General features: G+C 38.2%; 1 protein-coding gene across 1 annotated transcript in view; it reads right to left on the reverse strand.

Moving 5' to 3' along the window:
• Nucleotides 1-515: 515 nt before the first annotated feature.
• The window catches only part of kcnk3a (potassium channel, subfamily K, member 3a), a 228,796-nt gene continuing 202,667 nt past the window's right edge, over nucleotides 516-26,644 (reverse strand). Inside the window, exon 2 of the mRNA XM_051924275.1 lies at nucleotides 516-3,886. Coding sequence (XP_051780235.1) covers nucleotides 3,015-3,886 — 872 coding nt within the window. The 3' untranslated portion in view covers nucleotides 516-3,014. The remainder of the gene's footprint in view (nucleotides 3,887-26,644) is intronic.

A 26,644-nucleotide genomic window follows, 5' to 3' on the forward strand; every position in this document is an offset into this window, starting at 1 on the left:
TTAAAAGTTAAACAAACAGGAAAATAAACATCTTACTTTTTATAGGATTTATAATATGTAAAACTACTGTTAAATCTCTAAATTCAAATCAAAACATTCTCATCTAAATGGATTCAATTTAAAAAACCACCCACATTGCTTTAATGCATTCATCCCTTGTGATGATCACAAAAAAGTGTCTCTAATTTTCACTTTTTCTCAATCTGAAATTATTCTTAAAATGTATAGATATAACATATTAATAGTATACTTTTTCCTTTGAATTCAATTTATTGCTATAGGATTTTATTTGATATGAAAATGGACAATTTCTAAAAAAAATCAATACAATTCTAAAGTTAAACAAACATCATGTAAAAACTGGAGTGATATAACTTTTGATACAGGAGTGAGTTAAAATTGAATAAACAATAACACACTTTAAAATCGTATAATTAATTTATTGATATTTTTCAAGCAAACATTTCATAATATAGTATTTATATTTGTTTGTTGGTTTAAATGCTGATGAATTGCTTAAGTTTCATATATTCTGTAATGAAAAAATAATTCCTCCAAGAAGATGACATCCAAAATTTCTATTGTGATATGAATTAATTAATCTACTCCAAATGAGCTAACCTGCCCTCCATAAAAAATTTTATAAAAAAGCATTCAAATTAAAACAACTAGAAAACATATCTAATAAAAATATCCAAAGTTAATATAATAGCATTCAGGTACTTCTACATTGCCTTGTGAATCTGATTAATATTTTCTAAAGCTTAGAAAATTGTGCAATATCCTTATTGGGTGGCGATTGGGTGATCAATATACAGAAATCTGATTTAGTTGGCATGTTAACCATAAAATAGGCCTTCTGCTACATTAATTATTTTCATTGAAAAGTCATTAGGTTTTGAAAACTTAGAAATATACAAACAAATTAAGCAATCAACAATTTTTACAATGAGTTTCAAAGAAAAAGAAAACATTCATTGCATCCCAGAGAAATGTTTATTGCCAAACACATTAGCATACAATGAAGTCCAATGGCTTGAAAATAACAGAGATAATAATAACACATAACTAATCCTGTTTCTTGATGTGCAATTCCAGAACATTTTTGGTTAATTTACAAGCCTTCCATATCTCTCTCTATATTTGATCCTCCATATTCTAATCCAGATTTGTGAGGAATATTATAAACCAACATCCTTTATTCTACAAACTTTCATAAGGTATTCGTCCTAATAAGGCCTAAAATGCTTGAACAAATATTTTATATGAATAAAACAGGAAAAATATGGCTAATTTTCAAATATTGCAACAGCTATGCACTGTGATTGCTGTAGATCTTGACCTCACATAAACCAACAGGATCATGGATTGCTTTTATCAGACCCATAATGAAATTAAAAATTATTCAACCCAACTGCTCTGTTAATGTTTGATATAAGTCTGCCTGGAGTCCTGTCTATTACAGCAGGAATTAAAACAAGGTAGGACAGGTTGTTGATTCATAGTATAATGCATTCAAATAGCCACACAAAGTGGACCGGCTTACCTGATAGAGGAAGCAGATAACACAGAGTAAAATTACAGACATGTAGAACAAATAAAAAGCAACGGACTGGACTGGGATTTCAACCAAGTATCATGGAGCAGTAAGACAACAGCATTAAACACTGGACATCCTGTATTAAAAATGACACATTGTAATTTTTTGCTAAAACTCACATGTTCTGTCTTAAATAGTTTTGTCAGCCAAATATATTCACTGCAATGTGCAAAAATCAGTATCAGATGACTAGATAAGTAAAATGCATTAAAATATTAGTGGAGACAATAACCTTATTTTTGACTAGTACATTGTGGTGCAATTTGAAAAGAATTAAAAAAAACCCACATGTAGCCTCCTGGACTGCACATTAAACAAAGATGTGAAAAAATAAGACTAAAAGAATACCTTTTTGCATAGAGAAAACTTAACACTGTCACATTCTAAGTAATCACATACCTACAGTTAAGTGTACAGTGTGATGCAGAGTCATCATGAGATGTATGGGTGAGAGGGATTATGTGTTTTTGAAACATTCCTTACCTGAAGTTGTCCATTGCCGCTCTTTCAGCATTTTGAGGGGAAAGTGCATTTAGGTGTTCGACAAGTATTTCTATTTCCCCTGAGCACAGAGTCAATTAGTTATTTGTTGACAAAAAATACCATCAAGCAATCAAGTATATGAGAGAAAACTAAAAAAAAGCAACAATTTATGGTCCTGTGCACAATAACCACTTCTCTTCACCTTAGACTGGGAAACTTGCTAGTACTAAATATAAACAAATGAGGTAAATATGAATAGGTAGGGTATAAATTGAAGTGAGGATTAAAAATCATCTTTCTTCAGGACTACAAATATGGTCTGCCAAAGTCATCACTTTAAAACCCTAACAGTGAAGCATCAGCAATGGCAAAACAAGTTTGAGAGCTGCAGCAAATGTGCAAAGAATTGTTGGTAATATCGCCACAGAGCTTATAGACATTTAAAGCTCCCATTCTAACACAAAAGTAACTTAAGAAATAATGTGATGGGTGTTAATACTTACACAAATTTATTCTTAATTGATTTCATTGCTTGACATGAAACTAAATTTTAAAACTATGCAATAGTCAAGAGGGCTTAAATTGTAAGAATAACATTATGAATGCTACTCTCAAACTCATATGCCACTTTATACTTCAAATACATTTTTAAAAATGCAAATTTCCAGTAGCATTCCAGATACCACTGTATTTCATTGGTTATGCTTTATAAAATACAATTTCTTCTATGATTATACTGATGCACTTGAACCAATACTTTGTAGAAAATTATGCATTCTTTTCTTTGAAAACAATTAAATATTTATATAAGTAAATCTATCAAAAGGTGTACAGTTTATTCCAGATTAACATTCCAAAAAGTTTGTCTAGAATATTTATAAAGTTCTCCTGTATTGTTTTTGTGTTCTTAGTGTAACAATTACAAGTCCTTCTAGACTGAGCTTCTTCTTTTCATCAGTTGCCTGAATGTAGAGAGACTATGCAGCCCAGTAGAGACTGAGCTAATGGTGGAGTGCTGCTGCATATTACAAATGCAGCCATTAGACCGTAGTTCAGGGAATCTGCCTGACGAGACCTCATTCTGCTCTATGCAAGTGTCAGATGTGGAAAGATCTCTGGGTATAATCATGGGTATAGAATACTGCAGCTTTTCCCTGCTTTTATACCAAAGGCAAGAACACATGGACTGTAAATGCAGAACTTCAGCATACACATTGCGCAAACCACGGCCAGCAGAAGCTGCAGAAGTCACAGTGTCTGCTGGTCCACACATGCTTGCTTGACCATTGCGGGTGAGCAAAGCTCGGTGTTCTGCATCTCGTTTTTCATCCTCAGCATTCATGGTCATGAAACGCAGCACTACTAGGTTTAGAAAAGCTCCAATTACTGTCAGCCCAGTGAGTATGTAAATAAAGCTGAATGTCACATATTGGGGATTGTTTTGCAGGGCATGGTCTTTTTGTAGAGCTACATAATCTCCAAATCCAATGGTGGTGAGTGTAATGAAACAGTAGTAATAAGCCTGAAAAAAAGACCAGTCTTCATAATGTGAGAAGGCAGCTGCACCAATACATAGTGTACTGATGCACGAGAAAAAGCCAATAGTCACCATATTTGCCATTGAAACTTCTGACCTTCTTAGTCCAAGGCACTTCTTAATGCGATGCAGGAGGTACTTAACAAATGTGTTGATCCTCTCACCCAGGCTTTGGAACATCACCAGAGTCAAAGGAATCCCAAGAAGGGCATAAAACATACAAAACACCTTTCCACCATCTGTACTTGGAGCAGCATGTCCATATCCTAAAAAAGAAGGAAAAAAAGAAGGTTAAAAATAAATATATACTGTATATGAGTATTTTGAATACACTGGTCTTAAAAAGAAAATTTAGTTTTTGCTCATGTCAAAAATTTTAGTACTGAATTTAAATCTCACAACAGAATTGCTCTATTCATTCAGTTTTTGAAAGATGACACTTTAAAAATAAATTAAACCTGTTTTAGAGAAAAACGTAATAAAATATTCTAGACTTATAAATATAAATTACACGTGTAATTCTTTTAAACATAATTATTACTTACAAAGAGTAATCACTTAGTACTTAATTTCATCTTATGATCCTATGAAGTGTTTCACTATGGAATGGCCAACAGATCAACTTATCATTATAACATCTCTCCATTTAAGTAAGTTCATCAGAGGCTGCCCCCGTGTTTTCAAGGAAAAAATCCAAATAAGAGCATAGGAAATGGATTTTTCCAGACACCCAAATGCTAGGTACAAAGAAAATATTTCTACAACTAGTAATTTGTAGTTTTCCACCTTTGAATTCCCCCAAAAAAATATTATGGTGCATGTTCTTTTTTTTTTTTTTTAAATAAATGAAGGGTGTGTTTCCTTATACCGTTTGCTTACCTGTTACCTGGTCAAGACAAAGAATGGATCAATCCAAACTTGCATATTTCTATGAAAACCATTTAAACAGCAACTTTACCTTTTCTAGACAATAAAAAGTAATTTTCCTAAATGACATATAAATTCTTGGCTATTTTGAAGGAATAAGAAAAGAAAATGCTGACTGAGAGAAACTGAAAATCAAAAAAATTGAGAGCAAAAAAAAATACTTGACTTTAGGTTGTTCCACTTCAAATAATATTAAGAATGAGAAAGACTGCCATTTTTCAACTCAAAATATATTTCAAATAATATTCTAAGTATGAAAAATAAGGTTGGTGAAATTCCAATTTCAAAATGGGATTCAGCTCATCTAAATCTATATAGTACACTGATTTTTTTTTGATTTTTTTTTTTTTTGTGTGAGAGGAGTTTGGTGCAGACCAGTGGTATTGGATTGTATTTTGCAAAACTAATTATCTTCCAAACTTGTTTAAGAAATATACATACAGTATTTGACACTAAAGAATATCTCTAAATGTAAGAAAAGTTTGTATTATACTTCTTCACATCCATACAGATTTGCTATCTGCTCTTAGTTTCTCTCATTCTTGTTGTCACACATACTAGGATGCTGTTTATTCCTTTGTAGTGCAACAGTTTATGACCTTGCAATACTTTTTATCTTTAATAATCACATAGGTATAAAGCAACATCACAATATGCCCCAAAACAACAGTAAATTTATATTTCAAGATGATTTTCTTATTTTAGCTGGAAGGTTTCCATTTTCTTTTTGGATAAAATAATTAATGATATATAGCATATTAACACTAACCCCATTTCAAAAGAAAATCACAAGTCCAAGTAGAGCTTACTACAAAGAGAATCCAGCAATCACTATTTTCAGTAGCATCTTCACAGTCACACTATGCAGAAATATAAACTCAAGCAAAGTTGTCCATTTCAGGTATTGACACTATATATTTAAATATCTGTACATTTTATTCTCAATTGTAGGCAGCATTATTTTTATACCATATTTTTTGCCAAGTTAAAATATACTTTCCTTTCCAGTTAAATATACTTTCCTGGTTTTTAAATATAGAAAGATTTCATTTAGACATATTCACCATACTTACTGTATAAAAACCATCACTACACAACATCTTTAACTCTCTGCTACTAGTGATGTTTTTTTTTTTTTAATATTCTATATAGCTCTCCAATACGCAGTTGATAAATAATCCATTTCAGCACTAAGAGTTTTAGCTGGCTGTCTGGTAAATTGTTCGGGCTTCTTTTAAATTTTAATGTTTTCAGGGCACTAAACCAGGCAATACCAGAGTGGATCACATTCATGAGATACCTGTTCATTTTGAATAATCTGCATTCAGAATAGTACTTTTTTGTATTATTATCCCAATTTAGACTGTTTCTGATGCAAGTTCCTAGATATTTAGATTAAATTACAATCTCTAATTTCTGTCTCAGAATGATTAGGGCTAAACAAAATCAAACTCATTTATTTAGTCTAACTGAGATTGATAGAAACATAATCAATGATACTTGTTTTTTTGTTACTTATAAAACTTCAGTTGTTCTATCAACTAACTAAGCAATCCACTTACATTAGTTTAATCACCATCATGTTATAAGCATAGTAAATAATAAAAAAAAATGATTCTTATTCTTTAGCAGGTCACTGGTATATAGTGTAATTATTAACTGAGACAGAACCTTTACAAGCCCCTGGTTGGATAAAAGGACTCTTGAGACATAAAAATACACAGTGAAGGAATGCTGAGGTAAGTAAAAAGAGGTGATGCAATGTGAAGTGGTAGAAAGTAAAGGCAGAGGTGACAAAGCAAAATCAGTCAGGAACACAATAGAAATGATAGAAGAACAGTTGTAAGTGTTCAAGATATCAAGAGACAGGAGTTTGCAAATGAGCTGATGAATAAGGAAGGAAACAGAATGATGTTATGGATTTTGAAGGTGATGGCAAAAGAAAATGCAGGTGTAAATTTCTTGAAAAACAACAAGGGGAACATTTCATAACAATGAGAATATTGTACCTGGAGAAAATACAATGGATTCAGAAAGTATTCAAACCCCCTCACTTTCTGCATACTTTATTGTATGCTTACTTTATTGTGTTTTAAATTTAATTATAATAATAAAATTTGCACTTTTTACCAATAAATCTACACTCAATAACAGATGTGGCATTTGCCCCAAGCCTGGAGGTTTTCGATCACCAAGACTTGGAGAACCACACTACGGCAGTCCTGGATTACAGGTTCTGCACGGTCAACGTCACCAGGGACAGATGCATAAGGATTTATCCTAACAGGAAGCCTTGGATGACGAGGGATGTCCAGAGTCTGCTGAAAGCCAGGAATGCTGCTTTCAGGTCTGGGGATGGGGCTCTTTACAGTGTAGCCAGAGCGAACCTGAAGAGAGGCCTTCGAGAGGCAAGACAGCATACAGAAGGAGGATAGAGGACCATCTGAGGAGCAACAACACCAGGCAGATGTGGCAGGGTGTCCAGCACATCACCAGTTACAAATCCAGCAACTCCTCGGCTGCTGAGGGAGACGCTTCTATGGCAAGGGGGCTGAACATCTTCTTTGCCCACTTTGAGGTGACACTAACAGCAGCTCCATCACAGCCACCTGTTCATAACAGCAACATACTTATGGTGGAAGAGTGTGAGGTGAGGTGGGTGATGAGGAAGGTGAACCTGAGGAAGGCTGTAGGACCTGACGGTGTGGCTGGATGGGTGCTGAAAGACTACTGGCCGGAATGTTCACTAGGATTTTCAACCAGTCCCTGTCCCAAGCCACTGTCCCATCCTGCCTCAAGTCCTCCATCATTGTTCCGCTTCCGAAAAATTCCATCAGTGGCACTCACATCTGTCATCATGAAGTGCTTTGAGAAACTGGTGCGTAGTCATATCATCGCCTGCCTGCCAGCAGACCTGGACCCATTTCAATTTGCTTACAAAGCAAAGAGATCCACGGAGGACGCTGTGGCCACAGCCCTTCATGCTGCCCTGACCCACCTGGAGCAGCAGAGGAGTTATGCCAGACTGCTCTTTGTGGACTTCAGCTCGGCATTTAACACTATCCTCCCAAAACAACTGGTGTCCAAACTGGTAGATCTGGGACGTCCATCACTCACATGCAGTTAAATACTGGACTTCCTGCCTGGTCACTCCCAGAGGGTCAGACTGGGTCCCCACACCTCCACTGCTCTCAGCCTCAACACCGGAACGCCAGAGGGTTATGTGCTCAGCCTGCTCCTCTACACCCTCTACACATATGACTGTGTCCCCACTCACCATAGCAACAAGATCAAAAAGTTCACACATGACACGACGGTGGTCAGACTCATCTCGAGCAAGGAGGGTGAGCTGGCATACAGGGACGAGGTGGAGCAGCTGTCAGAGTGGTGCAGAATCAATAACCTGCTCCTCAACACCACAAAAACGAAGGAGCTTGTTATTGACTTTAGAAAAAACAAAACTGACATCCAGCCACTCATCAGGGGCCATGTGTGGAGAGGGTCCCGGTGTTCAGGTTTCTGGGCATTGAAATGGAGGATGACCTGACCTGGAGCGCCAACACCAAGGAGCTGCTGAAGAAGGCGCAGCAGAGACTGTATTTTCTGAGAATCCTCAGAAAGAACCATCTCCCCAGAAATCTGCTCCTTGCCTTTTATCACTGTTCCTTCAAGAGTGTGCTTACATACGGACTGTGTGTGTGGTACGGCAGCTGCACTTCCTCAGAAAGGAAAGCGCTCCACAGGGTCGTCGGGACAGCGGAGAGAACAATTGGTTATACCCTCCCCACTCTGGAACAAATCTACACCGCCCGATGCCGCAAAAAAGCAATAGACATTTCACAGGATTCATCACATCCCAGTCATTGCCTCTTCCAGCTTTTGCCATCGGGCAAGAGATACAGAGCTAAAAACAGCTTTTATCCAAAAGCAATCATGACCATGAACTCAGAATAAAACTGCTCCATATCATTATCCCAATGTGCAATATAGACCTTAAGTCAACAAGTGCAATTTGTATATATAATAAGTGCAATTCGTATATTTTGTAAAGTACTTTTATTACTATTCGGTTTGACTATACTTCCTTAGAAGGCTGGCATCCTTCAACATCAGCAATAAGATGCTGCAGATGTTCTATCAGACGGTTGTGGCGAGCGCCCTCTTCTACGCGGTGGTGTGCTGGGGAGGCAGCATTAAGAAGAAAGATGCCTCACGCCTGGACAAACTGGTGAGGAAGGCAGGCTCTATTGTTGGCATGGAGCTGGACAGTTTGATACCTGTGGCAGAGCAACGAGCGCTCAGCAGGCTCCTATCAATTATGGAAAATCCACTGCATCCACTAAACAGTGTCATCTCCAGACAGAAGAGCAGCTTCAGCGACAGACTGCTGTCACTGTCCTGCTCCACTGACAGACTGAGAAAATCGTTCCTCCCCCAAACTATGCGACTCTTCAGTTCCACCCAGGAGGGTAAACATTAACATTATGCAAAGTTATTGTCTGTTTTTACCTGCATTATTATCAATCTTTAATTTAATACTGTTTTTTGTATCAGTAAGGTGCTGCTGGAGTATGTGAATTTCCCCTTGGGATTAATAATCTATCTATCTATCTATCTATCTATCTATCTATCTATAATAATTTACTTACAGTCCACAAAAGTTGCTGACTCAAGGACCCCAAACACAATTACTTGGTTTGCTCCTGGGTAGTGGAAAACAAACAGCAAAAACCATTTAAAAAGCAAAATATGCCAATGTACAAACAGATGAAAGACCAAGTTGATTGCTAGTGGTGAGAGAGCAGGAGGCATTTAAATGGTGAGTGTATGACCACATGGCTTGGTAGTAGAAGTGAGATTTTCGATCCAATTCATGGTTTGCTGAAAGGAGTGCATAAAAGGTGTTAGGTTGTAAATGGCTGTCTGGAGTTGCAAAGAATGATGATTTTGTAGGTGTAAATTTAGACATCAGAAATGGAACTGATTTGAGAAATTTGAGATGCTATTCTACTTAGGTGTCATGTTGAGTGGAGATGGAGGGATGGGAACAGTAGTGGTAGTAGGGGAGTGAGAAATGATTGAATGAAATAACTGGGATGAAAATGATCAGATTGATATGTGCAATGCAGAGGAAGGTGAATGCTGAGTTAAAAGAAAGGCAGAGGTGAGGTGATAGATGGTATACTGTGAAAAAATACAATAAGGTTGTTTGGGCAAGTGGAACAAAAACCAAAGTATATTGAACAAGACATAGTTGAAGGTGTTGTAAATTATTATGAAAATAAATAATCTCTCCCCAAAGTATACCCAGGACAACAGAGAATGGAGGAAAAAGATTTTGGAAGGCAATCGGCTAACCTACATAAACCTGGAAAATAGCCATGAAAACAATGATAATGATGATAAAGTTTTAGGAAACATTGTGTACATTGATTATGATAATCTCATTTCCTTGTTTACTGTGTTGCTTGGCAATAACCTGTAGTCTTATAATATTCAGTTAATTTTAGAAATTAGTATACAATAAATAAATGTACTGACAGCAATCATTATTTTGATGTGAGTTTTGTTTCCTGTAAATCAGTTTATGGAGCTTCTGTTATTAGGCTGTTTCATATCCAAAAATTTGCATTCACTTTTGATCAATATGCTTAGGTAGCCCTAGTACAAAAATTACATGATAATACAGAACATGTTTGTCTGACCGTGATATTGAGTAAAAACAAATCCCTTGAATACAGAATTAAGACAAGTAATTAAACAATTAATTAAAATACAAGTATGACTTGAGAGCTCAGATCTTTTCTGCTTTCACAAAAGTTCTTTATTGTGCTTTTATCCATCTATTATACATTTTTAAAAAATTACCAGCGGAGGGCTAGCACCAAGGACTGTTCTCACATTGCACCGGATGTTTGCTGGGTTCCCTTGGTACCTTGGTATAAATAAAGGAATCTCTAAATCATCCAGAGCTTTGACTGATTATTAACTAAAGAGACAATCCCTGACAGATGTTTGCTGCCAAAACCCACCTCCTTTAGTGAACTGCTGTGCTTCACTTTCCATTCCATCTTGGTAAGTTTATGCAGTGAATAATGTTTCTTTTGTAGTGGGTTGGAGTCCCATCATTTTTGTCAGTGGGTTAGAGGTGCACTGTTACCAGGGGCTCAAGTCCCTTTGATCTGGGTTAGAATCCTAGATTATAAAGGGAGGATATAGAAGGGCATTTGATCAGCAACATCCCAGGTGGATCTTTTGGTCTGCTGCCAGGGTTTGAATCCTTGGATGGGTCCTCACAGGAAGCATTTGAATCCCCAACATGACTGAAGGTGGGGGTTTCCATTTTTAAATATATATGTATTAGAGTTCCAGGCAAGAAAGTGTGTAGCAACTGGGTGTTGGATGGGTTCGGCTGGTGAGTAGCTTACATGTATATTTTTGAATTTCTGGAAGCTCTGTGATGATAAGTTTGTGTGAGACAACCTTGGTTAATAAATTTAATAACAACTTGCCGGCACTTTTAGCATTCAATTAATTTAACAAGAGTAAGAAGGTGAATAAACACCACGATAGATAACTAATTTGTCAGCAGATAGTCCTGAACAGACATGTTGAGAATCTTAAACAGTGATGGAAGAAAGAATCATATATGTAAGCTCAAGTTAGAGACTGACAGAGAGAGTGTTGTATGTGTACGAAATATGATTGCTTCAGTTATTTTGTTCAAGTATATCTTTTAATATTGTTGGTATTGTTAAATTGTTAAAGCAATTGCTGAAACCTATGAAATATATCATGTGCACAAAATAAATATCATTACATTAAGAGAGCTTTGAATTATTTTGAGTAATATGTTAGAATTGACTTTGAATATGTATATTTGGTAAAATGAAAAATGTCTCCACATTTGTTTTTAAAAATGTACTTATATATTTGCAGCACCTTCTCTCAAAGTGCTTTCCAGACTTTTTGAGAAAATGTTCTTTTGGTAATTGTAAAGAGGAAACATTCTCAAAAATATATTGCTAAATATTAAAAAATATACATAAATTAGAACATTTAATAAAAAAAATACTTATAAACCCAGCCACAGGAGATGCACAAACCGGTGTGTTTCTTCGTACTGGTCTTAAGCCCGGATAAATGGGGAGGGTTACGTCAGGAAGGGCATCCGGTGTAAAATTTTGCCAGATCAATACACGGACAACGATACAAATTTCTATACCGGATCGGTTGAGGACCAGGTTAACAATGGCCACCACCAGTACTGTTAGCCAACAGGGTGCTGGCGGAAATTGGGCTACTGTTGGCCGAAGAAGGAGAAGAAGAGGGGGTAGATGTGTCCAGAGGCAGAAGGACAGGAGGAAGGTAAAGAGAGTGGAACTGAGAGTAGGAACTTTGAATGTTGGCAGTATGACTGGTAAGGGAAGGGAGTTAGCAGATATGATGGAAAGAAGGAAGGTTGATATATTGTGCGTACAAGAGACTAAATGGAAGGGGAGTAAGGCCAGGTGGATCGAAGGTGGATTCAAATTGTTCTATCATGGTGTGGATGGGAGGAGAAATGGGGTAGGGATTACTATAAAGGAACAGTATGTCAAGAGTGTTTTGGAGGTGAAAAGAGTGTCAGACAGAGTAATGATTATGAAGCTGGAAACTGAAGGTGTGATGATGAATGTTATTAGTGCATATGCCCCGCAAGTTGTGTGTTCGATGGATGAGAAAAGATTTCTGGAGAGATCTGGATGAGGTGAATGACAGTGTACCCAAGGGAAAGACAGTGGTGATTGAAGCGGATTTCAATGGACATTTTGGTGAAGAGAACAGAGGAGACGGGGAGGTGATGGGTAGGTATGGTGTCAAGGAGAGGAAAGAAGAAGGTCAGAGGATAGTGGATTTTGCCAAAAGGATGGGTATGGCTGTGGTGAATACGTATTTTAAGAAGAGGGAGGAACATAGGGTGACATACAAGAGTGGAGGAAGATGCACACAGGTAGATTATATCCTATGCAGAAGAGTTAATCTGAAGGAGATGAAAGACTGCAAAGTGGTGGCAGGGGAAAGGGTATTTAGGCAGCATAAGATGGTGGTCTGTAGGATGACCTTGGAGATCAAGAAGAAGAGGAGGAGAGGGAGGGCAGAGCAAAGGATCAAATGGTGGAAGTTGAAAAAGTAAGACTGCAAGGTTGAGTTTAGGGAGGGGGTAAGACAGGCACTGGGTGGCAGTGAAGAGTTACCAGACAGCTGGGCAACTGCAGCAGAAGTAGTAAGAGTGACAACAAGAAGGGTGCTTGGCATGACATCTGGACAGAGGAAGGAGGAAAAGGAAACCTGATGGTGGAATGGGGAAGTACAGGAGAGTATAAAGTGTAAGAGGATGGCAAAGAAGAATTGGGCTAGTCAGACAGATGCAGAAAGTAGACAAGAGTACAAGGAGATAAGGCGCAAGGTGAAGAGAGCGGTGGTGAAGGCTAAAGAAAAGGCGTATAATAAGTTGTTTGAGAGCCTGGACACTAAGGAGGGAGAAAAGGACTGTACCGATTGGCTAGACAGAGGGACCAAGCTGGGAAAGATATGCAGCATGTTAGGGTGATAAAGGATAAAGATGGAAACGTATTCACAAGCGAGGAGGGTGTGTTGAGCAGATGGAAAGAGTACTTTGAGAGGCTTATGAATTAAGAGAACTAGAGAGAGAAGAGGTTGGATGATGTGGAGATAGTGAATCAGGAAGTGCAATGGATTAGCAAGGAGGAAGTAAGGACAGCTATGAAGAGGATCCATATGACATACCTATAAAAGCATGGAGGTGTTTAGGAGAGATGGCAGTGGACTTTTTAACCAGATTGTTTAATTGTGTTAGGGTCAGCACTGACCCGTTTAACTTTTTAAATGCATAAAACTACTACCTAATTTTGTTTATTGCATCAAGGCTTTTTGACTTTGTCAGGAATCTGTATTTAATTAAAATAAAACAAAAAAAAGCAATTGTACTAAATTATAAAATGCTCTGGTGAAAATTATTACCTTTGTGTTGGTAGGGTCAGTTTTGACCCAGTTGTAATTTAAGGTTATAAAACAATAGTTAGGGTCAAAACAAAAATCCTAAACACACTTTGAGGGGCTTCTCTCTTTGCCTGTGTGTCTCCTTACCTGAACAAACAAAACAAACAAATAAAGACAGACACGTTCAGATATGTAAGTCTTGCATAAGACAAATTTAGTTTAGCGTTGGTGACTTGCAGAGTACACATCTCCTGTTTGCAGCAGTCAAAAATGAGAAGAAGATTTACAGTAAGCCAAGCTCTGGATCATATCTTTTCTGAAAATGAGGCAGAGGACACAGAACAGCATAGTGATACAGATGAGCAGGTTTCCGAGGAGGAAGACATTGTAGAGTATCTACCAGAGGGCACAGACACATCTGATGAGTCTGATGAGGGAGTCACCGATGCTGAAGCTGCACTCACTCCTGCTGAAATGTTCAAATCCAAAAGTGGTAACATCTGTTGGAGCTCAGTACCTCCTGACTTACATGGCAGGGCAGCTGCTGCAAATGTCATCAAAATGACCCCTGGAATCACAAGGTTTGCTGTGACGAGAGTAAGTGACATCAAGACATGTTTTGATCTGTTTATGCCATTGTCACTAAAGAAAGTCATGATTGCTATGACAAACCTTGAAGGAAAAAAGGTTCATGGCGACATGTGGAATGACATTGATGAGGAATACCTGGATGCTTATATTGGTGTTCTTCTTCTTGCTGGTGTTTACAAATCCAGCAATGAGGCCACTGATAATCTCTGGGATGCGTCGACAGGCAGAAATATTTTCCGGGCAACAATGTCACTTCAGTCATTTCGAATGATATCAAGAGTCCTTAGATTTGACAACAGAGAAACTAGAGAAAAATCTGACAAGCTTGCTCCCATCAGGGATGTCTGGGAAAGGTGGGTGCAGCTCCTTCCACTGATGTTCAACCCAGGGCCAGAGGTAATAGTAGATGAACGTTTTGTCCCTTTCCGTGGAAAATGCCCTTTCCAGCAGTACATGTCTAGTAAGCCAGGGAAATACGGCATAAAAATTTAGGCAGCCTGTGATGCAAAAACCAGCTATGCATGGAATCTGCAGATTTACACAGGCAAACATGCAAGTGGCATTCCTGAGAAAAATCAAGGAAAACGTGTAGTCCTCAATATGACTACTGGACTGCGGGGTCACAATATCACATGTGACAATTTCTTTACCAGGTATGACCTTGGACAAGAACTTCTCAGGTGGAAACTGACCATGGTGGGCACAGTAAAAAAAATAAACCTGAGCTGCCTGCCGAAATTTTGCAGGTGAAGGACAGGGCTCCACTTTCTTCAAAATTTGCTTTTACAGACACCACCACGGTTGTTTCATATTGTCCAAAAAAAACACCGGAGTGTGATACTTATGTCCACTTTTCACAAAGACGCAGCTGTGTCATCAGCAAGTGACAAAAAGCCCATAATTATTTTGGACTAAAATAAAAACAAAGGTGGAGTGGACAACCTGGACAAGCTGACTGCCACCTACAGTTGCCAGAGAATGACCAGGAGATGGCCAATGGTTGTGTTTTATAACATTCTAGATGTGTCTGCATACAATGCATTTGTGTTGTGGACCCACATTCACCTAGGGTGGAACTCAACCAGAAAAAACAAGCGGAGAATGTTTCTTGAGGAGTTAGGAAGTTCCCTTGTCAAGGCACACATTGAGCGAAGGGAACGGGTGCCCCGGGACCCAGCCGCTGCAGCCTTGGTCAGACAGCTGCAGAGCTCACGTAGCACTCCTTCCACACCATCAGCAACACAAAGAGCATCAGTGCCAGCATCCTCTTCGGCCAGCACTGCCTCAACATCAACCTACACAGCCACAACCCCACTGAGGCCACCTGATTCTAAAAGAAAGAGGTGTCAGGTCTGCCCTAGCAATAAAGACAGAAAGACAAACGTACTCTGCTTCTACTGCAAAAAATATATTTGCAAAGAACACACAAAAAGTGTCACTTTTTGCCACACATGCATCTAAATGCACATGCATGTTCTTGCACACAAAGACGTTTTTTGGAACTAGTGCCTCATTTCTATTGGTTTGATTTGCTTGATTGTTCGTTGTTTGTTTGACCTTGCAAATCCACATTTTGAGATTTACTTGTTTAGCTTTCCATTTATATTAAAGTTATTTTTGAAAATACTTTTTTGCCTTTTTCTTTGAAATAAATATATATGGGTCAAATTTGACCCGTAACACCATAGATGTTACTATAGTAATAAATATTATAATAAAAATACATATAACAAATTTATTTAAGAGATGTGTTCTAATACCCCTCAGTAATAGTCAGGTAACATAACAACCTTTTATTTTTTTAAATAATTCTCTTGAGGTTCATTTAATCATTTTTTAAAATTGAAAACGTGAGGTATGCTGTTAAAGTAAAAGCTCATGAGGTCACAGCAAAAATATTAAAAACATTCTTTTAATGGACAAGGAAGCGTAACAAAGTAACCAAGAGGTAAGGAAAAAATTGGATGATAAATAATTGTTTTGAGGGTAATATGGCTGATTAAAGACACGGGTCAAAACTGACCCGTTAACATAAGAGATAGTAACAGAAAGCTAACATAAGAGGAAGGTTAATGTAATCTTGGAAAGTGAGAGGATGCCTGAGGAGTGGAGAAGAAGTGTACTGGTGCCGATATTTAAGAATAAGAGGGATGTGCAGAACTGTAGTAACTACAGGGGGATAAAGTTGATGAGCCACAGCATAAAGTTATGGGAAAGAATAGTGGAAGCTAGGTTAAGAAGTGAGGTGATGATTAGTGAGCAGCAGTATGGTTTCATGCCAAGGAAAAGCACCACAGATGTGATGTTTGCTCTGAGGATGTTTATGGAGAAGTATAGAGAAGGCCAGAAGGAGTTTCATTGTGTTGTTGTGGACCAGGAGAAAGCATATGACAGGGTGCCTCGAGAGGAGCAGTGGTAGTATATGAGGAAGTCGGGAGTGTCAGAGAAGTACGTAAGAGTTGTACAGGATATGTATGAGGGAAGTGTGACAGTGGTGAGGTCTGTGGTAGGAGTGACGGATGCGTTCAGGGTGGAGGTGGGATTACATCAGGGATCAGCTCTGAGCACTTTCTTATTTGCAATGGTGATGAACAAGTTGACAGACAAGATTAGACAGGGGTCCCCCTGGACTATGATGTTTGCTGATGACATTGTGATCTGTAGCAAGAGTAGGGAGCAGGTTGAGGAGACCCTGCAGAGTTGGTAGTTTCCTCTAGAGGGGAGAGGAATGAAGGTCAATAAGAACAAGACAGAATACATGTGTGTGAATGAGAGGGAGGTCAGAGGAATGGTGAGGATGCAGGGAGTAGAGTTGGTGAAGGTGGATGAGTTTAAATACTTGGGACCAACAATTCAGAGTAACAGGGATTGTGGAAGGGAGGTGAAAAAGAGAGTGAAGGCAGGGTGGAGAAGAGTGTCAGGAGTGATTTGTGACAGACGGGTATCAGCAAGAGTGAAGGGGAAGGTCTATAGGACAGTTGTGAGACCAGCTATGTTATATCGGTTGGAGATGGTGGCACTGACTAGAACGCAGGAGACAGAGCTGGAGGTGGCAGAGGTAAAGGTGCTAAGATTTGCATTGGGTGTGATGAGGATGGACAGGATTAGAAATGAGTATATTAGAGGGTCAGCTCAAATTGGATGGTTGGGAGACAAAGTCAGAGAGGCGAGATTGCGTTGGTTTGGACATGTGCAGAGAAGAGATGCTGGGTATATTGGGAAAAGGATGTTAACGATAGAGCTGCCAGGCAAGAGGAAAAGAGGAAGGCTTAAGAGAAGGTTTATAGATGAGGTGAGAGAGGACAGACAGGTGGTGGATGTAACAAGAGCAAGATTCAGAAGATTGGACGATATGGAAGATGATGATCCGCTGTGATAATCCCTAACAGGAGCAGCCGAAAGAAGAAGAAGAAAAAAATACTTATGCTGACACAGTATTTCCTCAACATAAGTTATGATGTAAATAATAAGACGTTTTAAATTTTTTTAGATTGGGAAGAATCAGATAAAGGTGGCATTGTAGATCAATGGTTAGCACTGCTGCCTTGTAACACAGAGACCTGGGTTCAAGTCCAAGTGCTCTCTACATGTGGAGGTTGCATATTATCCTGTGTCCACATGGGTTTCCTTCAGGTGCTCTGGTTTCCTCCCACAGTTCAATTACACGCAGTTTGCGTAGACTGGAAAAGCTAAATTGATACTAGTGTGTATGTGTGTGCATGGATGTGTGTGTGTGTGTGTGTGTGTGCATATCCTGCAATGGACTGGCACTCTGTCTGGGGATTGATCTTGCCTTGCACCTGATGCAAGAGGCTCCAGCGATAACTGGAGTATACAGTATATATATATATATATATATATATATATATATATATATATATATATACTGTATATATATTACAAACAATGGAAGAGGCTATGTTTAACAACAGATCATCTCATGAGAGAGGTCCTATGGGATAACATAATGGCTAACACTTAGAAAATTAATAAAAATAGAATTGGATAAAGATATTTGGGACTGGCTTGAATCCCCTTACTTGGACAGCAACTGGACTACATTAAAACCAAAATTACCAATAAAATACCTAGTCAAATCAAATTAGAGAGTATGTAATTTTATTCATATGAAGGAGGAAAGGGATGTGTGAGTTTTTAGATGGGTGAAAGGAGAAATTCTTGTAGCATTCTGGACATTATGGAGAAATAGTATGAAGTCTATTATTTATAGCACATTTTAATAATGGGCTGTTATTCAGTATTAGAAAACCAGCAAAGCATGCCCCATGCAAAAAAAAGGATCCACCAAATAAATTGATAAAATGAGTGTAAGTGGTGGTGAAGCAGGAGAAGGAGAAGGGAGCTAAAGAAACTAAGAATATTGATGTGTTTTACCAGGGATCTCACATCCAATCTTTTAAATGACAAGGGGGTGGAAGAAGTTTAATTCAAATTGGAGACAAAGTCAGAGAGGAAAGATTGTGTTGGTTTGGATATGTGCAGAGAAGAGATGCTAGGTATATTGGGAAAAGGATGTTAATGATAGAGCTGCCAGGCAAGCGGAAAAGAGGAAGGCGTAACAGGAGCAAGAACAGGAGAGAACTCAGCTGCACATGCTAAATCTGACAAATCAACCACTACAACCTACAGTGGTATCAGTCCATGCAGTTATTTCCATACTCTTAGACTCGGAATTGATGTCACTTAAGTGGCCATCTGGTACACTTGAAACAGTAATGTCCAGTTGTAGGAAATAAAAATTGCCCAGTGGCCAAATATTAGGGTGGAGGAACTCTTTCCACCTCCACCACTAGCTGCCTTCTAGCAATTAACTGGTCTATCTCTGTAATGTTTTTTTTTCCTTTCAGACTCCTGCTCTTGCAGCTCTATCCCTGTGTTCAATGTTGAAATGAATGGGATACATTTCAGATTTCTAGTTGACACTGAAGCTACTGGCCCTACTATTAGAATCCAAGAGCTGATATGTGAGCAAGTAACTGTTATTGTGGTGGAAGGGCAAGCACAAGTCACATGTCAAACACAGAATATGTTGTTTTAGGGCTTTTATCAGCATAGCACTCATTATACCTCTCCAAGCATTCGCATGTCAATCTCCTAGGTAGGGACCTTTTATGTAAGTTCAAATGTCACATTTCCTGTACACTCAACAAGCTATTCTTACATCTTCTAGTCTCAGGTAAATAACAATCCTTAGTCTATACTACTTTATTGGACAAGTCTGTGCAGAAATTTACTTCTCTGAAACAGAAACTGGCTACAGCACCCGCTGGGAGACTGCCGAATTACGGTAAACCACTTTTTTCTCTTCACTTGTCAGAAGCAAGGTTTGCCGTGATTAATCTTAATACCAAAATACAATGATTCACACAAAGCAGTCACATTCATCTCTAAATGGCTTGATTGTGTAGCTGAAGCACTTCCGTCATACCTCAAAGCAGTAGTTGCTGCTAATATATAGTGGATCCAGGTAAGCCAATTCATCAGGGTTCCCTTGTTATGCTTTTTGTGTCACATGATATAGTTTTAATGTTAACCACTAAAACAACCCTGCACCTAACAACTGCCAGACTCAAAAACTTTAACTTCATGCTTCTAAATCTGTTCTCCCAACCATGCTGGGTGGAAAACAACATGATTGTACTTGGCTCACTGACCTAATGCTGAATTGAGGCTCTTTATACAGTGGTGTGAAAAACTATTTGCCCCCTTCCTGATTTCTTATTCTTTTGCATGTTTGTCACACAAAATGTTTCTGATCATCAAACACATTTAACCATTAGTCAAATATAACACAAGTAAACACAAAATGCAGTTTGTAAATGGTGGTGTTTATTATTTAGGGAGAAAAAAAAAATCCAAACCTACATGGCCCTGTGTGAAAAAGTAATTGCCCCCTGAACCTAATAACTTGTTGGGCCACCCTTAGCAGCAATAACTGCAATCAAGCGTTTGCGATAACTTGCAATGAGTCTATTACAGCACTCTGGAGGAATTTTGGCCCACTCATCTTTGCAAAATTGTTGTAATTCAGCTTTATTTGAGGGTTTTCTAGCATGAACCGCCTTTTTAAGGTCATGCCATAGCATCTCAATTGGATTCAGGTCAGGACTTTGACTAGGCCACTCCAAAGTCTTCATTTTGTTTTTCTTCAGCCATTCAGAGGTGGATTTGCTGGTGTGTTTTGGGTCATTGTCCTGTTGCAGCACCCAAGATCGCTTCAGCTTGAGTTGACGAACAGATGGCCGGACATTCTCCTTCAGGATTTTTTGGTAGACAGTAGAATTCATGGTTCCATCTATCACAGCAAGCCTTCCAGGTCCTGAAGCAGCAAAACAACCCCAGACCATCACACTACCACCACCATATTTTACTGTTGGTATGATGTTCTTTTTCTGAAATGCTGTGTTCCTTTTACGCCAGATGTAACGGGACATTTGCCTGCCAAAAAGTTCAACTTTTGACTCATCAGTCCACAAGGTATTTTCCCAAAAGTCTTGGCAATTATTGAGATGTTTCTTAGCAAAATTGAGACGAGCCCTAATGTTCTTTTTGCTTAACAGTGGTTTGCGTCTTGGAAATCTGCCATGCAGGCCGTTTTTGCCTAGTCTCTTTCTTATGGTGGAGTCGTGAACACTGACCTTAATTGAGGCAAGTGAGGCCTGCAGTTCTTTAGACGTTGTCCTGGGGTCTTTTGTGACCTCTTGGATGAGTCGTCTCTGCGCTCTTGGGGTAATTTTGGTCGGCCGGCCACTCCTGGGAAGGTTCACCACTGTTCCATGTTTTTGCCATTTGTGGATAATGGCTCTCACTGTGGTTCGCTGGAGTCCCAAAGCTTTAGAAATGGCTTTATAACCTTTACCAGACTGATCGATCTCAATTACTTCTGTTCTCATTTGTTCCTGAATTTCTTTGGATCTTGGCATGATGTCTAGCTTTTGAGGTGCTTTTGGTCTACTTCTCTGTGTCAGGCAGCTCCTATTTAAGTGATTTCTTCATTGAAACAGGTGTGACAGTAATCAGGCCTGGGGGTGGCTACGGAAATTGAACTCAGGTGTGATACACCACAGTTAGGTTATTTTTTAACAAGGGGGCAATTACTTTTTCACACAGGGCCATGTAGGTTTGGATTTTTTTTTCTCCCTAAATAATAAACACCATCATTTAAAAACTGCATTTTGTGTTTACTTGTGTTATATTTGACTAATGGTTAAATGTGTTTGATGATCAGAAACATTTTGTGTGACAAACATGCAAAAGAATAAGAAATCAGGAAGGGGGCAAATAGTTTTTCACACCACTGTAGATGGTTCATGTTATCATCTGTCTGTAGGTCAGTGTGTTACTGGCCATACTGTTTGTATAGAGTTTGAAATTTCAGAATAAGGATCCCTTCCTCCGCCATTGCCTGCACAACCTGTTATTTCATTAAGAGTTATTTGTCCTAGCACAAGCCAGTGTTCTAGCTAGTGGTAGTTCTGTCAATATTTACACAGGCAGTATGTATGCCTTTGTATTGGCAAATGATTTTGGTTTCCTTGGAGAAAACAAGGCAATATTAATCCTTTTTGGGATTAAACATGCATCTCTGGTCAAATATATCTTTTATTCTTTACTTCTCCCTTGTCAAATTAATGTAGCTAAATGAGAATCTCATACTAATCAGATAGACTCTATCTCTTTAGAAAAGAGAGAGCTAATGTGGCCTCCAGCTCTACAGGTCAACTAATACTTCTGCTGGCCAAAGCAGATGTTAATTTTGATTTTTCTAGTCAACCATCAACTTTGTTGCTAATTCAGTTCTCTGCCCCTCCCTATGAAAAGGCCACATAAACCAGGGCAGGCTATTTACAGCCCAGGATGAACCTTGTAAGTTACCTAATTGACATCCAGTGGGACACTCCTCACTGCATAGTCAGTTCAGAAAATTAGCTCATGTGCTGACACGTGTCAAAAGGAGGCACAACAGATACTGTTGAATAAGATTGGTTTTCTCCAGGATTTTCCACCATAGCAGCTAGACACTGTGAATAATGCTTAATCTGTCAGCAGTATAATGTGGGTGCTCCAGATAAATGTTAAGTACTCTAGCTTTTCTACAACCTTTGGGACCGTTTGTTCATATACATGACTGATTATGCTCAGCTACCTAAATGTCAGAAATTAGTTTTTATTAGTAGCTGTGGATATATCCTCATAATGAAGGAAGATGCTACTTCAGTAACAAAGTTCCTCTTAAAGGAAATTATCCCCAAATTTTGATTTCCGTTACTCATTTCTATGGATCAAGGGAGGCATTTTGTGTAAGGTAAAGTCATCCCTGATGGAGGATCGTAGGAATCGTGAGAAAGAGGGGTCCTTTCATTGGATTGGCTGGCCCAACACTGTTTCAGCCGTGGAATGGCCAAATGGGGGAGGCAGCTTGATGGATGAGGTCTCCAGGAGTCTAAAATGATCTAAATCTTATTATGTGATATCATCTACTGTTAAATTCTGCTCCGTACTTCTAAAAAATTTTTAATTTTTTATTGAGGATTTGTTCTGTTCTGTGTATTGTATTGTATTGTATTGTATTGTATTGACCCACTTCTTTTGACACCCACTGCACGCCCAGCCTACCTGGAAAGGGGTCTCTCTTTGAACTACCTTTCCCAAGGTTTCTTCCATTTTTTCCCTACTAGGCTTTTTTTTGGGAGTTTTTCCTTGTCTTCTTAGAGAGTCAAGGCTGGGGGGCTGTCAAGAGGCAGGGCCTGTTAAAGCCCATTGCGGCACTTCCTGTGTGATTTTGGGCTATACAAAAATAAACTGTATTGTATTGTATTGTATTGTATAAAATGATTGAAGCCATTTGTTCAGCGTTAGAAATTCAAAAATTAGCTCACTTGTGTACCATCCTCAAAGCTCAAAACAAGTGGAACAGAACAATTTGACTGTTAAAAACAAGTTTGCCAAAGTGAAGTGACTATTGGCATTGCCTTTAGGATTTATGTACATATGGGATATCCCAAATAAAACTACAGGCATATCTCCTTATGAAGCACTTATGGAACAACAGCTGGGTCAACCAGCTGGCATTAACTTGTATTATTGATGGAGTAATGCAGTATTGTTTAGTAATGAGCAAGTCTCTCATATCTTTGTATCAAGATGTGAATGATGCCTTCCCAAAGCTAAAAACAGTAAATGCACATTCGTTTGAACCAAGAGATTGGGCACTTGTTAAGTAGTTCAAGGTACTGGTTGATAATGCATTGCGTGACCCTTTTTTTAACTAGTTCATAGCAGGTTTTCCTCACTACTACCTTAGCCCTCAAACTGGAGGGGAACCTACCTGGATCCATGCTTCATACTTTAACAAGGTGGTTACTGCAACAAATGTGATAAAAGCTCCAGAATACCTACTGGAAGATTCCAGTTTGGCAGCCTCCTGGGAAGAAGGAAAATCTCGAATAGAAGTGCCTATAATGAGGGTGTTGGCAACAAAGATTGGTGGTCATAGAGAAAGAGTAGCAAAAAGAGCATTCAGTCTAATTAATTAAAATACATATTGTACAGTACCAATAAGAAATGTTAAGTGATGTAATCTTATACCTGAATTATTTTGTAACAGTCCTAATATTATTAACTATTTGGTCCAAAAGTATTTTAACAGTAGCACTCCCAAAGAGAGATAGAAGGGACATTAGGAATAAAAGGCATATATTAATATTTATTGATCATGAATAAATGAACAACATTCATGGTATAAATACATATCTTGTTTAATCCCAATATTGGGCACATCATGCTGATTCTAATCCTAATAAGTCAGGTTTTGATTTTGCATGGCCTTACCACAGGCCTCATTTACTTGAGACTCTTAAGTTTCCAGATGGCTGAAGCTGTGAATGAACTGGCAGATACAATGGTTTCTAGGACAACAGTGGTGATGCAGAATCAAGTTGCAATGGATACGCTGTTAGCCAGTCAAAGTGGTTCCTGTGCTGTAATAGTTGTAACTTGTTGTTCCTATATCCTAGACTCTTTCTCCAATCTCTATACTTTGACTGATCATATCCAACATGATTTAGACCAGTGTTTCTAAACCACGTGGTGACAAGTTGCTGGCTTTGGGTTAAAAAAAAGTAAGAATCTAAGTAGTTTGCATATTCCAGCTCTGCACACACCATAATATACATTTGTCTTTGATATATGTTACACTCATTACACCAGGGGAGTGGGAGACCCACCCGAGACACCCCCCATCCTTTCTATTGTGTACCTTACCACTACATTTTAATTGTTTTTCATGAGAAAATGTTTCCTGAAATACAAGATAAAGCTGTGTTCCAAGGCCAAAAAGGTTGAGACATCTGTTTTAGATGATTTTAAGAAATCTATCTTTGATGTAAATGAAGACATTGACCTATGGTGATTCTCTTCGACAAGATAATACCAATCAGACTGCAGAAGATTTTCATTGTAATAATATACACAATCATTTTCTTTATAATCTTAATATTTACTGTTAAATGCAGACTTTCTTCATTCAGAAAACGGGTTAATAATATGGTAGCTTTAGGGATTACCACCTATGCCTTGGTTGACACTTCATTCACTGATATAGATTATGCCAGAATGAATCTACTTTGGGAGTTGCCTTATACAAATTCTGATACCATTTAGACTGTGATTGTCTGGAGGGACAAAACTAGGGAGTTGAAGGAGAAATGTTTTACATTAACAAAGCTTTACTTTAAGCTAAAGCGGAGACACTTCAGTACAAAGTTCATATTTTGAAATTCAGCAAGATTAGGAGGTTTGTTTACCAAGGAAAGACTGATAGAATAAAAGAAATACCTTTAACTAACAATTATATAATGTTAATATTAATGTTATATACTGTTAGTTAAGTGCCATAGGATGGAAAAGAATTATATATGCCCATGTTTTAATGCTGTTTCAGTTCAGCCTGAAACCTGCTTAAGGAACTGTGCTGGATTTTTTAATAAAGGCTCCAGCTTAGCTCCACAACCCTTCTCTGAATAAACGGGTTTAGAAAATGGTGGATGAATATATGGAAAGTTGGAGTGTTTAGCAAATATTTTGTAACAAGAGTGTGTTTGAGACATATAATAGAGATTTTCTCAATCTGCCACTCCACTGTTAGTGCATGCCCTATCTTCTGCCCTCGCCATGCGTTTGCGTACGTAGTTATGCAGCAAGCTAAACACTCCTTCAACAAACACCCAAGGCAATGGTGATATTCAGGCATTTAATGAAAGTGGTGTGAAACTGTAAAGTAACAAGCAATACCTATCAGAATTTTTTAACTTAATATACATTCTTCTTTAAAAATTCCTTTAAATTTAATACAAACTACTTTGTTATTACTTCCTTATGAAATGGTATAAATATTACAAAACAGATTCTTTAGCACAAAGACATCCTGCCGCTTCATATTCAAATACATGAAAATAGGCCTGAACAATCATATACATATATATTTACATGCACACTAAACATCTGCAAAATTGTAAAACAACTAAAACTCAAATAATGTATATACAAATAAAGAAACAAAATACTTACAGATTTTGCCTTTACAAGCCTGCTTCTCCATGTGCTGATTACTTCAAGATGGAGTCTTAGTAACAATATAAAACAATACTTAATTTAGCCACTAGAGGACCCCGATAAAACTTTTTAACAGAGGACAGAGCACCCTACATTAAGGCTGCTGGCATGCACAACCATCTGGCCATTTCAGTTGCTTGGACTGACTTCTAAGGATATGTTTGCTGATGAGAGTGGCTATATGACATGTAAAGGAGGAAAATACTGTGACACACAGACACACTCAATGTATTAAAAAAAAGCACTTTTTCTTTTAATACTGGTAGAGTTTTACATTCAAGTAATGCAATTAATTAATTCCACATAATACTTGGTTTTTGTGACAGGCACATATACAGTACTTTTCCATTGTCAATACGTTCCCTAGAATAATAAAAAGACTGAATGGAGCTTATTACTAGTGTGTCCACTACGCCACTGCAAGAATGCAACCCACAAATGAATAGTTTTGGTTTTTTTTTTGAAACAACACATATTTTTTAGATTTGCTCTAAGTTACACTTATTTTCCTTCCAGATTCAATTTTTCTCTAACAATCTCAGAAATAATATACATGTTTCTTGATCATTTCAAATAGTTCCTTTTATACACAGGCTTACACATACGTAGAAGGTAATATATGTGACATTTACAAATACACTGCATATATAGCAAGCAGAAAGACTTTATTTGGAGTGAAATGCTTCCCAGTAAGTGTTTCCTACAGCACCAAGTACAGTTACAGTCTCCAAGCACCATAACACTCAATAGTTCTGCTCCATCCACTCCTTCTCCTCTGCTCCTGTACCAAGCTTTGTCCATCTCATCTTAATTCTGGCTTCTGGAGCTGAGGTAGGCGACTTCCTTTATATGAAACTCATCTCAAAGTG

The sequence above is a fragment of the Erpetoichthys calabaricus genome, chromosome 3 (assembly GCF_900747795.2).
Source record: "Erpetoichthys calabaricus chromosome 3, fErpCal1.3, whole genome shotgun sequence".
Classification (NCBI taxonomy): domain Eukaryota; kingdom Metazoa; phylum Chordata; class Cladistia; order Polypteriformes; family Polypteridae; genus Erpetoichthys; species Erpetoichthys calabaricus.